Source organism: Trichomonas vaginalis, chromosome III, assembly GCF_026262505.1.
Source record: "Trichomonas vaginalis G3 chromosome III, whole genome shotgun sequence".
Lineage (NCBI taxonomy): Eukaryota > Parabasalia > Trichomonadida > Trichomonadidae > Trichomonas > Trichomonas vaginalis.
The window spans coordinates 14,307,946-14,320,789 of record NC_067205.1 but is presented as its reverse complement, the minus strand read 5'-3'; the positions used below and the strand labels follow the sequence as shown (position 1 = coordinate 14,320,789).

At 35.2% G+C, this 12,844-nt stretch overlaps 3 protein-coding genes and 1 pseudogene across 4 annotated transcripts, besides 1 other annotated feature; 1 reads left to right on the top strand and 3 right to left on the bottom strand.

Annotated features, from left to right (window-relative positions):
• Positions 1-2,376: 2,376 nt before the first annotated feature.
• Positions 2,377-2,589, bottom strand: TVAGG3_0700510 (protein of unknown function, DUF4106 family; the record flags this gene model as incomplete). Its single annotated transcript, XM_051243375.1, has 1 exon — positions 2,377-2,589. One exon carries the CDS (start codon positions 2,587-2,589, stop codon positions 2,377-2,379), a length of 213 nt encoding a protein of 70 aa, XP_051089962.1.
• A 4,524-nt stretch (positions 2,590-7,113) lies between these two features.
• TVAGG3_0700500 (protein serine/threonine kinase protein) lies at positions 7,114-7,628 on the top strand (the record flags this gene model as incomplete). Its single annotated transcript, XM_051243374.1, has 1 exon — positions 7,115-7,628. A coding segment is annotated over one exon (514 nt), but the record flags the coding sequence as incomplete, so codon positions are not given.
• A 517-nt stretch (positions 7,629-8,145) lies between these two features.
• Positions 8,146-9,048, bottom strand: TVAGG3_0700490 (uncharacterized protein; the record flags this gene model as incomplete). The annotated part of the gene is made up of 1 exon (XM_001292259.2): positions 8,146-9,048. The coding sequence occupies one exon, from the start codon at positions 9,046-9,048 to the stop codon at positions 8,146-8,148; it is 903 nt and encodes a 300-aa protein (XP_001292260.2).
• A 1,580-nt stretch (positions 9,049-10,628) lies between these two features.
• Positions 10,629-11,916: a mobile genetic element.
• On the bottom strand, positions 10,709-11,821 carry TVAGG3_0700480 (annotated as a pseudogene). The gene has a single exon. A coding segment is annotated over exon 1 (1,113 nt).
• Positions 11,917-12,844: the final 928 nt, after the last annotated feature.

Below are 12,844 nucleotides of genomic sequence, written 5' to 3'. Positions count from 1 at the left end.
TTTTCCCATTTGTCATTTTATTTATTTTGACGTGGAGAAAAGTACCAGAGAATGTCGTTATCGACCAAGATTTAACATTATACTTAAAGCTTGACAAATCTTCTCCTGAGTTTGAAGTTTGTCTTTCAGTGTTGTAGTCGTTTCGAATAATCTGCAACAGAATTAAGTCTCTGCTAACTTCAGGATATGTTGGTTCTTTTACAGGAACAATTGTTATACCATCTTCGTCTTCGTATGGTTTCCCCACTTCAACATCTCTGTCTTTGACATTGACAACAACACTTTGACTGTTTGTTTGAGTTGGTTGAATTTAACTTCACATCTGCCACCGCCATTAAACTTTTGAAACACTCACGCTTTCTATTTTTCGGAAATGACATATTTACTTAGAATAAAAAAGATGGACGTATTCGGATATCTTCTCGAATTGAAGCAGAACAAAGTTTAACACACACAAACAATACAAATACATTGACAGAATAGTTCTTTACACAAACAATGGAAAATGTTATAGAATAGCAGTCTTTGCTGAACAAAATATTTCCATAAAGCAAAGAAAGTTGGTATAACTGAAATGGTGAAAGTTCTTGAAGCAGACAAAAATATAACTTCAAAACTTACAGATATTTCTAAAGGTAATTTATCTTACATATTATGTCAAAACTGGCGTACTGTCAATATTGACGGAGAGAAGTCATTCAAGAACAACTTACTGACCTGCTGCCAAAATTGCTCGATGGAAGCTTCGTTATGCAATCTGAGAGAGCCCAGCAGTTTCACGAACGAATCTTCAAAAGAGCATCTTCCGTGAAAATGCTATTGGTTTGTAAACTTCTTTGCTTTCAATTCATGCTGGACCGTCTCTTCACATTTATATTGTATTTGTACAAGTACCAAACAGTTTGAAATACCACCCATAAAGTCTTCTGAGTCAGCCAAATGGAATGCCAAGCCAAAAGTTTGAACGGTCTCCATTTGTTATATTGAGTTTTTTGACCTCCTGTATGAGTCCATACTTTCACATATGGCATAATAGAACTTTGCATTTCAGGTTAATGGTCGTTGTGAAGTTGTTGTTAAAGTTCATAGCATCTAATGTCAAGTTGTATGACCTCATATCCTCAACTGTAGAAATATTCTCTCTTGATAATATTTGCCATCTATCTGTTTATATGATATTTAATACCGGGTTGTAGAAACAAGAATAGTCATTTATAGTTCGTCTGAACAGTACAAACATAGTATCTGCATGTTTCATTGCAGTTGTTAAGCAATATTTTCTTGCACCTGGTGTCAGCCTTTGGTTTCCAACTTCACCTGCAAAGTCTTGACAGATATTTTGGTGTATAGGGAACATAAGTGGAAACTGCAATATATTTGGACTAAAGCATTTGAAATATCTGGGTCAACATATAGACTGCCAAGTCTGCTTTCTATCTCTTGCATTCAAACTTTTCGCATTGTGAACTTAACTGGGTCCCAACATTCAGCAGCATTGAAATAATAGTTTACTTCATTGTTGAAGTTTGAGAAACCAAAGTCAAGTCAACTTTGTCTTTGCAAAAGTCACAGAACTTGGCTCCACCAGTTCCAGCTACAGTAATGCTGAATGGGTCTTGTGTTGGTGCAATGACTCAAGTTATTTTTTGCTTGGAGTAAGTTCGATAGAAATTTTTCCTGCCCAGTTTGGTAAGTATCTAAAAACCTGAAATGAGGAAAGATGACAAAGGAACTCTAAGTTTCAGTTTACTTTAGTTGGCAGCAGTTCCATCTGAACCAGAAAGGTTAACATAAAAGTCCTGGAACGTTTAGGGTCAAGTCTTTCTTATTTTCTCAATATTTGCATACTGGTCTGTTTGTTCTCTAGCCTTGTGGTGTGTACTGAGTTTTCAAAGCGAACCATTCATAGTTTGCCATGTTACTGTTTGAACTAAGTCAGAGTTAGATTATATCTTATATCCCATGAAAACTTCTGGAGCATATTGGTATCTCGACATAGGAAAATTCCATTGCAACCCTTTCTTGTCAGACAACTTGGCAGAAGTTTTATTTCAATGTCTTGTTCCACGTATAAGAATGAGTTGTCAATAGAAATAATATGAAACCTGTCGCAAGCAATATCTTACTGTTGTTGAAGAACCTTCTCCAAACTCACCTACGTTTCCATAAGAAAACAGCAGTTGTATATTTCTAAGTTCCAGGAACTATTTCTGACCTTCTAATGGCATTTGCGCATTCGTTATACCATTCGGAACATTTCCGTTCATGGCATCCAAAACTGTTGGCGATTATATTTCTGAGCGGCGTACATTCATTTATGGTAAAAATATAGAATAGTTGATTTATATATCATAATAGAACCCACTCGGACCAACTTTACTTTGTTCTACTCTTCTTCTTTGGTGTCGCTTTTGGTAACTTGCCCTGCTTCTTCAAGTTGTGCATCTTTGCCTCATGTTCACCTAGTATGTTGTAAAATTTCCCATGTCCTTTTTTGCCTTTTGGGCTCTGTCGCCAACTCAGGTAACCTATATATCCTAGAAAGATTTTGTCATAGTTTGTATTTGAGTCTTCGCGTATTGTTTGCATGACTCTTTCCTGAGTTTCCGGTTCAAGCTCTTCAAACAGAGCTTGTCCATATGGAATAAGCTCGTTTCCAAAATATATGTTTTGTAGCCATTCGGTTTTTCTTTTCCATGTTACCAACAATATCTTTTGTGAATGGAAAGCTTTTACCCAATGTTTCAGTCTTGCGTCATTTATTCTCTGTAGTTGGTTTTATTTTGTCAAGGAACATGTTTTTCAATACTAACATTCATTTGGTACTGTCCTTTGAGTTTTCTTTAATATTCATCCTTCTCAGTTCATTGTCTGCAAAAGTAAGTTTTTTTGACATTTTGTAAACTTTCGTTTGCAAGTCATGTACATAGGTTCTCTTCCTTCTATCTCCCTAACTTTCTTTTTCAAACTCTTCACCAAATATACCATCTCTATGGTTCTGTGTAGTTCTTTGAGATAAATGTTCTAGAACGTCAGGTGTTATATTTTCCATCAGCCATGTTTCATTTTCATACTGGTCCAAAATATCTGCATGTTTCATATCTTTCAATGGCATTAAAGCCGCGCTGAAAAATTACCAGCTATATTCTGGTTCACCATTCACTTCCATTGCGTCTACAACTTCTTGGAATTTGTGTTGTAAGTTTATGAACCAACCTATCCGGATTAGCTTTATGACCCCATCTCATTGTATTCCATAGTCTGCAGAAACAAAAGTAGTTTGTTTCCTATTGGTTAGGTTCTGAATGAACTTTTAAACAATGTTTCATTTCTATATGTTTTGGTGAAATTTACCTTTTTTTTCCGAGTTCAGCCAAAGATTGAACGTTATATGGTCGTAAGTAAAAGGATTGTTGTATTTGCGTACATTTTCTTTCAGTACTTCCATTCTATGCTGAATATTTTCATCTGATGTTGGAGTCTTTTGTATGTCGGCGAACATTTTTCGATATTCTTCTACTATGTCAGCCGAATTTTTCTTAGACTCTTGGAAAGATTCCATATCTCCGCATACTCTTGTTGAGGGTCAAGATTTTTCGGCTGTTCCAAATCTTCATCTAGTTCTGTGAAGTTAGTTTCCAAAGGAGGGACTTGTTCGTTTCCTTCAGGCTCTTCAGCTTTGTTGCTGAACTATTTCTTCCATGTCTGGTTGTATCTGAACTTCTTCCTGTGGAGTTTCTTGTACCTCATCTGCTGGCATTTCATATATCCGAGACCGTTTTTAACAGTTCCCTATTTTAAGCCATCCCGCATTCATAAACCCTTTCTTCTTTCGTTCCTCTCTATCTTTTTTACGCGTTTCATGAAGATAGTTGAATTATCATTTATCTCTGACACCAAATATCTCGGAGTAAATTCAGTCATGTCATTTGGATGATATGCTATTAAATCATATCCCTTAGCGAGCTTGTATTTTCCAGGTTTGAAATTATATCCCATTTGGTGCTGAACCATAAAGCTAAATAGGTTCGGTCAGTATTTCCTTCCTTGAACTTTCTAATAGCTTCTTTATATCTGTCACTAAAGTCAAGAGTATCTGGGTAACCATAATTTCCTTAGCATTTTTTAAGAATTCTTGGTTTCCTTGTTCTCTACTTCTTTTATGTCCTTGCTCTGTTTGTGGTTGTTGCTGTGCAGTTTTTGAACTGTTGGTTGTGTGCAGTGTTTTGAACTGTTGGTTGTGGTGCTGCAGTGTTTTGAACTGTTGGTTGTGGTGCAGTGTTTTAACTGTTGGTTTTGTGTTGGTTGTTGTGTGTTTTGGTGCATGCCTGTGTTGTGTTCATGTGACGATGTAAATGTTTTAGGTAGTCCTGGTGCAGGTGCTTCTCTTGAGGGTTTGGTGTATATAAGTTCCACTAGCTAGTATATAAGTTCCACAGCTGGTATATAAGTTCCACCAGCTGCACATATGTTCATCTGCAGCATAATCCTACTGACTTTTCGTTCTTAGAAAGATTTACTAGTGTTTTGGCCTGTTGACTCTTTTCTTGACTTTCAAACAGCTTGCTCTAACGGCGTCATAGGCTGAATGCTGTCGTTGCTGCGTGTTCTTGTACTTATCTGTCTGTTCGATCATGATGTTACTAGTATCATTCTTAAGTCGCACCTAGCTTCTTATATAACTGTGCTTAACCATCGACTTCGTAACTACATATTTGTCCTTATTCAGCAGCCCCTACTCTCAAGTAACGACTAAAAGTTTCAGCCTTACGCTTGGCACTACCTTTCATTAGCTCTTTCTTTTCTGCCTTCTATCTACACTAATTCTGCATGCGCTTGCGTCTGTTATTTTACTTTCTTGTGCTAAGTTTTTCATACTTTACGCGTTTGTCTTTGCAACTGACTCACAAGTTTTTCCATGCCTACTCCACTATATAGAATAACATCACTCCTTTCTTCCACATTCTTCATCCTCTCACAAACTTCAATGTCTATAGGCCTTCTTCTGTTGCACTAAATACTCATTCATCATAAGTTAAGAAAACAGATAACACTTCAATCCTCAGTAACCTTTAGACAAGTATAAGTTCTAGACTTTATACATCCTATCCAATATAAATACCAATAACCATCTTCCTGTTCATTTTTGCTACTTTCTGCTGCTTTATACTGACACCTTTTTGATATATCTCAGTACTTAATAATTTCAGTTGTTCTTTTTTCTTTATTATCTACGTTCTAACTCATTGAGTTTTTTGCGTGCTCTGTCATAATTCTAGTTTCTTTCGTTTGTCACCTATAATTTGTTTCTGTATGTCTATGTTTGACTTTTGACATCTGTTATTTGATTTTTGAGTGAACTCAAATTCATTTGACTTTGAGGTTTATAAGCTGTTCCGTCTGCAGCTCCACCATAGCCTGCCATTTTCGCTAAAAGTGCCGCTCTTAAACCTCCACTCTGTGCACCAATAACTCGGCTTAAAAGCATAGGGTTGCTTGACATTTGTTGCAACATAGTGGGGTCATTCATCATTTGTTGTTGCAACTGTTGTTGTGGTGTCAGTTTTACTATTGGATGTTCAATGCTCTCTTCCTCTTACGTATATTCTTACGTAGCTTACGTGGCATTTTAAGTGAAGTAAAAAACGGTTTTTGACAGATGTTTATATGACACTTTTTGTTCAGCACAAAAAACTACTCGGTCAAAGTGTTGTCAGTTTTGTAAAATAACCGTCCTATCTCATTCTATAAGGGGGAAAAGGCTTCTCAAAGTATACTTCCTTGGAACGCCTGTAACTTTTCCTGTAGCGACGATAGACCCTTACTTGTCCGGACAAAGTTATACTATTTTGAGTGCTCTACAAAAAAGTCAACGGCGACGACTCTCAAAAACTTTTTATGGGCTAGAGGGCGCAACGCGCCTGGAAGGCCATCCCAAGAAAAAAAAAACTTCATTTATACTAAACATCTTCAGGGCTAGAGGGCGCAACGCGCCTGGAGGCCCCACTGCCTTTTTTTTTTTTTTTTTTTTTTTAGTGTTAATAAAAAAAATGATTTTTGTATTAAATTTACAGAATAAATGTAATGTATGTAATAAATAGCAATTTGCAGGAGAATATATGGTAAATCTAAATCGAACAATGATATGAATAAAGCCTTTGAAAAAATAATTTGCAAAAAATTGGTGGGAAATATGATGGTGATTTTTCGATAACAATAAAGTTTTGAATGCATAAAAAAATTTTATCAAACTTTTTGTTGAATTAAACTGTTTTTCAATATTTTTATTGCTTTTGAATGAGATACGTGAAATTATTCAATATGAATAATTGTCAATTTTACTTTTTCTATTTTCAATGCTCATTCAATTAAATTATTTTTTGTATATGTGCTCAGTATCTATATTAGAATGAATATTTTTCGGTTAATTGAAAAATCGAAATGAATTTTTAATCATTCAATAGATAAATATTTTATTCTTATTATTACACAACATTAGATCAGCATAATTAATCAATTAATTTCACTTCGTTTTTTTCTTTTTCACTACATCTCAAAATTTTCAATTAAGCTTTTGGTTAATTATTAAAAATATAGTGTATTATTTCGATTATCATTTAAAAATATTATCATTTTTTATTATTATATTTTGAATCCTTTCAACATTTTGAAAGCAATTTAATTTGTTTTCAATTCATATTTTTCGATGGAAATAGCTCAACTTCAAACTAAATTAGATGAACATGGATACATCTATCTTGATTACCTTGGATCAGGTGCCTTTGCTAATTGTTATTTTGTTCAAGACAAAAGGTATAACAACAAATTTGCTTGCAAAGTCATCAATCTTCAACATTGTGACAATCACTTGCAAACAGTGGTTAGAAAATATCATATTGAAGTTGAATCGCTCTGTGCTGTCTGTCATCCTAACATTATCAAAATTTATAATTATTTTTACGACGAATCCAATCTCTATGTTATTGTCGAATATTGCAGTAACGGCACGCTTGATAATTGGATTAAAACTTATGGAGCCATATCCGGAAGAAAGCTTTTCCTTTGGGTCACTCAATTTGCTAATGCTTTGGCATCATGCCATGATCATGAATTGGCTCACAGAGACTTAAAGCCGGCCAATATCCTATTTGATGATGATTTCAACATTAAAATCTGCGATTTTGGTTTGGCTTGTATCCATGAGCCAATATCTCAAAAATACTGCGGAAATTTAAGATATGCAGCTCCAGAAATTAAGCACAAGAAACCTTATGATCCATACAAAGCTGATGTTTGGTCTTTCGGATTGATCGTTGCCTTTATGGCAATGGGACCAGATGCATTCGCACAATGGACTGAATATCTTGAATATGGAAGCTGTATTTTCCCAAAAGAGATACCTCAAAACTTGGTCAATATCATTAGACATTGCATTTTCCTTAATCCTGAACAAAGATGGTCAATGGCGGAAATTGTCAGATATTTGCATTCTAATGTGAAATTGCAAATCACCCCTCACAAAACAAATTCCCGTATTTTCAGAGAAATTCACTATAAGTCCTCTTTCAATGAGCAGGCTCAGAATTCAAACCAAGCAGGCCTCAACAATTATTCTCCCATCTCTTTAACTTATGCGATTTTAATTATTTTTTTGATTTTCCATGTAAGCTGTACTGTAAATGTAGCTTTTTAAACATATTGTTTTTGTTTTTTAAAGAAACATTACGAATGAACTGAGTCTTGCTCAAATGATTTGATCAATCGTGTGAAGAATTTCCCAATTACCATCATTCCTCCATTATGTTGATACTAATGTTTAGGTCTTTTAATCTTATATTACTTTTTGTTATAAACCTATTACCGTATGCAAAATTTTCCACTGAAAGGTCAATTCTATACGAAAAACAGAAATTTTATTTTATTTGTATATGGACATCTATGTTTCAGCTCAATAACTTTAATACACTCAAGAATTAATTTGGAAAAGTATGAAATATGAATGATTTTAAATTTTGAATGAAAGGATGGGATGCATTTCTCAAAACCGATAGATTGTATAGGTCAGGTAAGTGGGGCTTCCAGGCACTTCGTGCCCTCTAGCCCCGAAGATGTTTAGTATAAATGAAGTTTTTATTCGGAAAATTGTTAGTCTTCTGGTGTGAATTCGGAGGACTCTTCTTGGATAGAGTCTTGTATTTCCTCCTCCTCTTCTTCTTCCTCCATTGCTTCTGGGAAGAAGCCTTCTTCTGGGTCGAAAACATTATATAATGTGTAATTGAATGACACATTATATCTTTCTTTGAGTTCGCTCCTGACAAAGAACTTAGTTCCAGGAATACAGAAGACTTCTGTGCGTTGGAAAAGCTGATGTCCTGGAACGAATTTGGCAATTAGAGACTTCTTTTTTCCGAATTGTTCAGGAGTTTTCATGACGACAGTAACAACATTTCCATCTGCGAGGTCTTGTTGTTGTTCGGAAAGGTAAAGAGCAATGATATGAATGGTTGCTGCGTTGAATTCGAGAAAGTCGAATTCAAATTGTGTTGTCGTATAACATTCAAACCATTTTGTACAGTTGTCTCCGAACTCGTCAACGTATTCATCTTCGTCATATCCGTAACTAAAGACTTGGAATTCGGCAATTCTCTTGTCGAATGACCGTTGGATGTAACGAGGAAGATTTTGACGAACTTGGCATAAAGTTCTCAACATTATAAGCTTAGTAAATGTTGGAAAATACTGAACTAAGACATCGCTAAGCTCAATTGGACTTGGAATTGTCTTATTAAGTTCAATTGAACTAGCAATTGCTTTGTTCAGAACTTCACAGAACTGAGTATTGTATGTAGCGTCTGGTTGTGTGTTTTCTTCGGCGTCTTTGAGATATTTAGAGCAAATTTGTTGAAGAATTTCTCTTAATTCGCTGTTAGACTTTTTGGTGGTTATTCTAACCGCTGTGCCGGTTCTTGGAGGTTGTGGGGCTTTGGCTTTGGTTAGCGGTTGAGAATTGTTAATGTTTGAATTGTGGTTAACAGCGTTGGCTTCCATTAGATAAAAATGAACTGACCAAAAAAGACAGATATTTAAATATTTGAGATGAACCGTTTTCGTTTTCGTCAACGGTAACACCCTCTATTTTTTTTATTTTATTTAAATTTACCGTTGGAAAAACGGTTTATCTCAAATATTGAATGAACTATAAACGTTTTTTGTTTTCTATATATACTTTTTTGTCCAACGGTAAAACTTTTTACACAACGGTTTTTAAGAGTCGTCGCCGTTGACTTTTTTGTAGAGCACTCAAAATAGTATAACTTTGTCGGACAAGTAAGGGTCTATCGTCGCTACAGGAAAGTTACAGGCGTTCCAGAGGAGTATACTTTGAGAGCCTTTTCCCCCTTATAGAATGAGATAGGACGGTTATTTTACAAAACTGACAACACTTTTGACCGAGTAGTTTTTTGTGCTGAACAAAAAGTGTCATATAAACATCTGTCAAAAACCGTTTTTTACTTCACTTAAAATGCCACGTAAGCTACGTAAGAATATACGTAAGAGGAAGGGAGCATTGAAACATCCAATAGTAAAACTGACACCACAACAAACAGTTGCAACAACAAATGATGAATGACCCCACTATGTTGCAACAAATGTCAAGCAACCCTATGCTTTTAAGCCGAGTTATTGGTGCACAGAGTGGAGAGTTTAAGAGCGGCACTTTTAGCGAAAATGGCAGGCTATGGTGGAGCTGCAGACGGAACAGCTTATAACCCTCAAAGTCAAATGAATTTGAGTTCACTCAAAAATCAAATAACAGATGTCAAAAAGTCAAACATAGACATACAGAAACAAATAAGTGAAAACGAAAAGAAACTAGAATATGACAGACACACAAAGAAACTCAATGAGTTAAACGTAGAGAAAAAGAAGAAAGAAGAACAACTGAAAGAACTAAGTACAGAGGAATATGCGAAAAAAGTGTCAGAAAAAGCAGCAGAAGTAGCAAAAATGGAACAAGATGTTATAAATTTGAAAACCATACTACTCAATATAAAGTACTGAAAGATGAAGAGATAAAACAAAAAGCCATGAAGACATATATGGATAGCGATGAGTATAAAAAAGAAGTTGAAGCAAATGTAAAGGCAGAAAAACTTTTACAGTTGCAAAACCAAACCGAGTTAGTATGGCTAAGTCGTGTACTGAGGCACTGCGCGCCTCCGTACACCACTTAACCTTAAATATTTACAAAACCATTAACATATATTTTTTACAACACAAACGACAACACTACTTAACATTAAATATTTACAAAGCCGCCAACCACTTCACTTCACTAACGTTTTCACAAACGACCTCACTAATGTAAAAATAAACGTTCTCACTTACAAAAGTATTGCAACTCCTCCATTGCTGTGCTTCACATAACAGCTCATAATCTTCTGACTCACTTTCTTCTTCATATAGGTCAAAGTCACTGTCAAAATAAATGTTAGTAAGTTTTGACAAATGTAATGAAACACGTTTACCGTTTGTATCGTATGCTTTGTATAAACTTTCCATTCTTCATTCCTTCATAAACGCTCAAACTAACTTTACCCTTTCTCCCTCGTATCTGATAGAATGTATAGGGTGTCCAAAGGTGTGTTTAGCACAAACCTGAATACTGCGAATAGAAATAAACAAGTTACATATATATAAAGTTTATTTAAATATAATCACCATTGGATTCAATCACGCGTTCGCAGCGATCGATCCAGGCTTGAAAGACACGCTTTAAATCATCATGAGAAAATTGCTCAAATTGCTCTCTTAAAATTCAAGATCATCTGGACTCGCGAATTCGCGTCCTTCAGCTCTCTTTTTAGCGTGCCGAATAAATAAAAGTCAGAGGGTGCAATATCAGGTGAATAAATTGGGTTTGAACAACTTTGACATTGTTTTCCACCAAGTAATTCATTACCTTATGACTTTTGTGAACTCTTGAATTATCAAAATGAATTGCAAACTTTTGTTTTTGTTGTTTGGATTTCCCAAACTCATCAGAATTGATAATTTGAGTAAGAACATTGTCATTAGATACTGAGCATTCATCGTATTAGGTTTTTGAAGAATATCAATTGCGATGATGCCATTCACGCCCAAAAAAACCGACACATAATCATTGGTGTGTCAATTTTTTCTTCGGGAATGTTTTGCGGATTTTCATCCTTCGGGATCACATGATTTTGGCTTCTGTTGCATATTGAAACCAAGACTCGTCCCCTGTTACTAAAAAGCGAAACTTCTTGGATTGATACGCACCCAATATAGAGAGGAGCTCTTTCGAAGATTGGACTCTAGATTTTTTTTGAACTGAATTAAGGTTGTGCGGAACCCAACGTGTATACGCTAGTTTGTAGTTCAAATAATTGTGCAGATAATAACTGACTGTTGTACGTGGTATCTTTTTCATCTCCTCTATCCTTCTGAGTGATGCTCTTGGGTCTTCATCTAGCGCTTGAAGAATTGCTTTGATTTTTCTTTGATCCGGCGATTTTTTGTCAATTTTATGATGGCGCCTTTTTGTTCATGAAGTGATACATCCTAACATGATACGTTACAGTGGATAGCTAGGAGCATCCTACCGAAGCATTTTACCAATGTCTCGTAGATTTTTTTACAGTCTTTGCATTTTTTGCAAGAGCGAGGATGTTTTCTTTATGATTCATTAAAAAATGAAAAAAAATCCCGCCAAAATTTCCCGCGAAACCGCCTCTTGTCTCAAAATTCATTTATATCCCGGCATGGCGCCAAAATACAACATACTCATCATATACATATATTCATATTTTTATTATATATTTATAATCAGCATATATCTCCTTTAATAGTCTCATATAGGCGCGTGTGCTAAACGCACCTTTGGACACCCTATATTTTCACGAGGAACGAAGAACAAATTCTTGAACTCATGACCGTTGTAGTTGTTATCTCAATAGTTTTCGTCATTTATTTAAAATAAACTTAAAAATTAATGAATATCACCACCCTCACACGTATGAAAACATAGCGCAAAAATAAGTTTAGGGTAGAGGGTAGATCTAACCTCATTTCTACCCTCATTTCTAACCTGTTGAATTCATTGCTTTATTCCTCACTGTCGTCTGCTTTCTCCAACTCTTCTAACTTCTTCCTAAGTTACCAATGTTGTCCTCATGAAGTTTAATCTTCCTTAATATACCTTCTTTATCTAATGGTTGTCTTTATCTTTCTAAACTGAACTCTACCATCCTTCATAGTATGAATGTAAAAACCTTCTGGAATAGTTCCTGATTTAATGTATTTCTACCAAAACTTTTGTTTCATTGCTTCAGTGACTTTATTTGTCATTTTACTCTAAGGTGAAGATAGCACAGCGATAATGGATTTCATGACTTTTAGTATTTCATGCAATCTTAACAGATAGCCTTACAAGTACTCAGTGTCCCTAGCTGTCCCTCCTTTTTATATAACTCCATGACATTTATAATCTCGCGAAACTTAACAGGTAGCATAACAGATTAAAATCAGAGATGAGGTTTTGAACCAAATTTCTAAGCAACGTTGTCAAGGATTTTGAGGAACTAGGGACAGAGTGTGGCAAAGTCCAAGATTTAATTTATCTTCATCTGTTTCATCAGCTATCACAACTAATATGCCAATATTTTATTCATATACTCGTGGCAAACTCACTAACTTTCATTATGTTCATCTGCATGCTTCATCTGATAGAAAGTATGACTTTCATTAACTCTGTGAGATAATGAAAACTACTAGGGACAGAGACCATGGCAAAGTTTATGACTTTCTATTTCCAGAACTT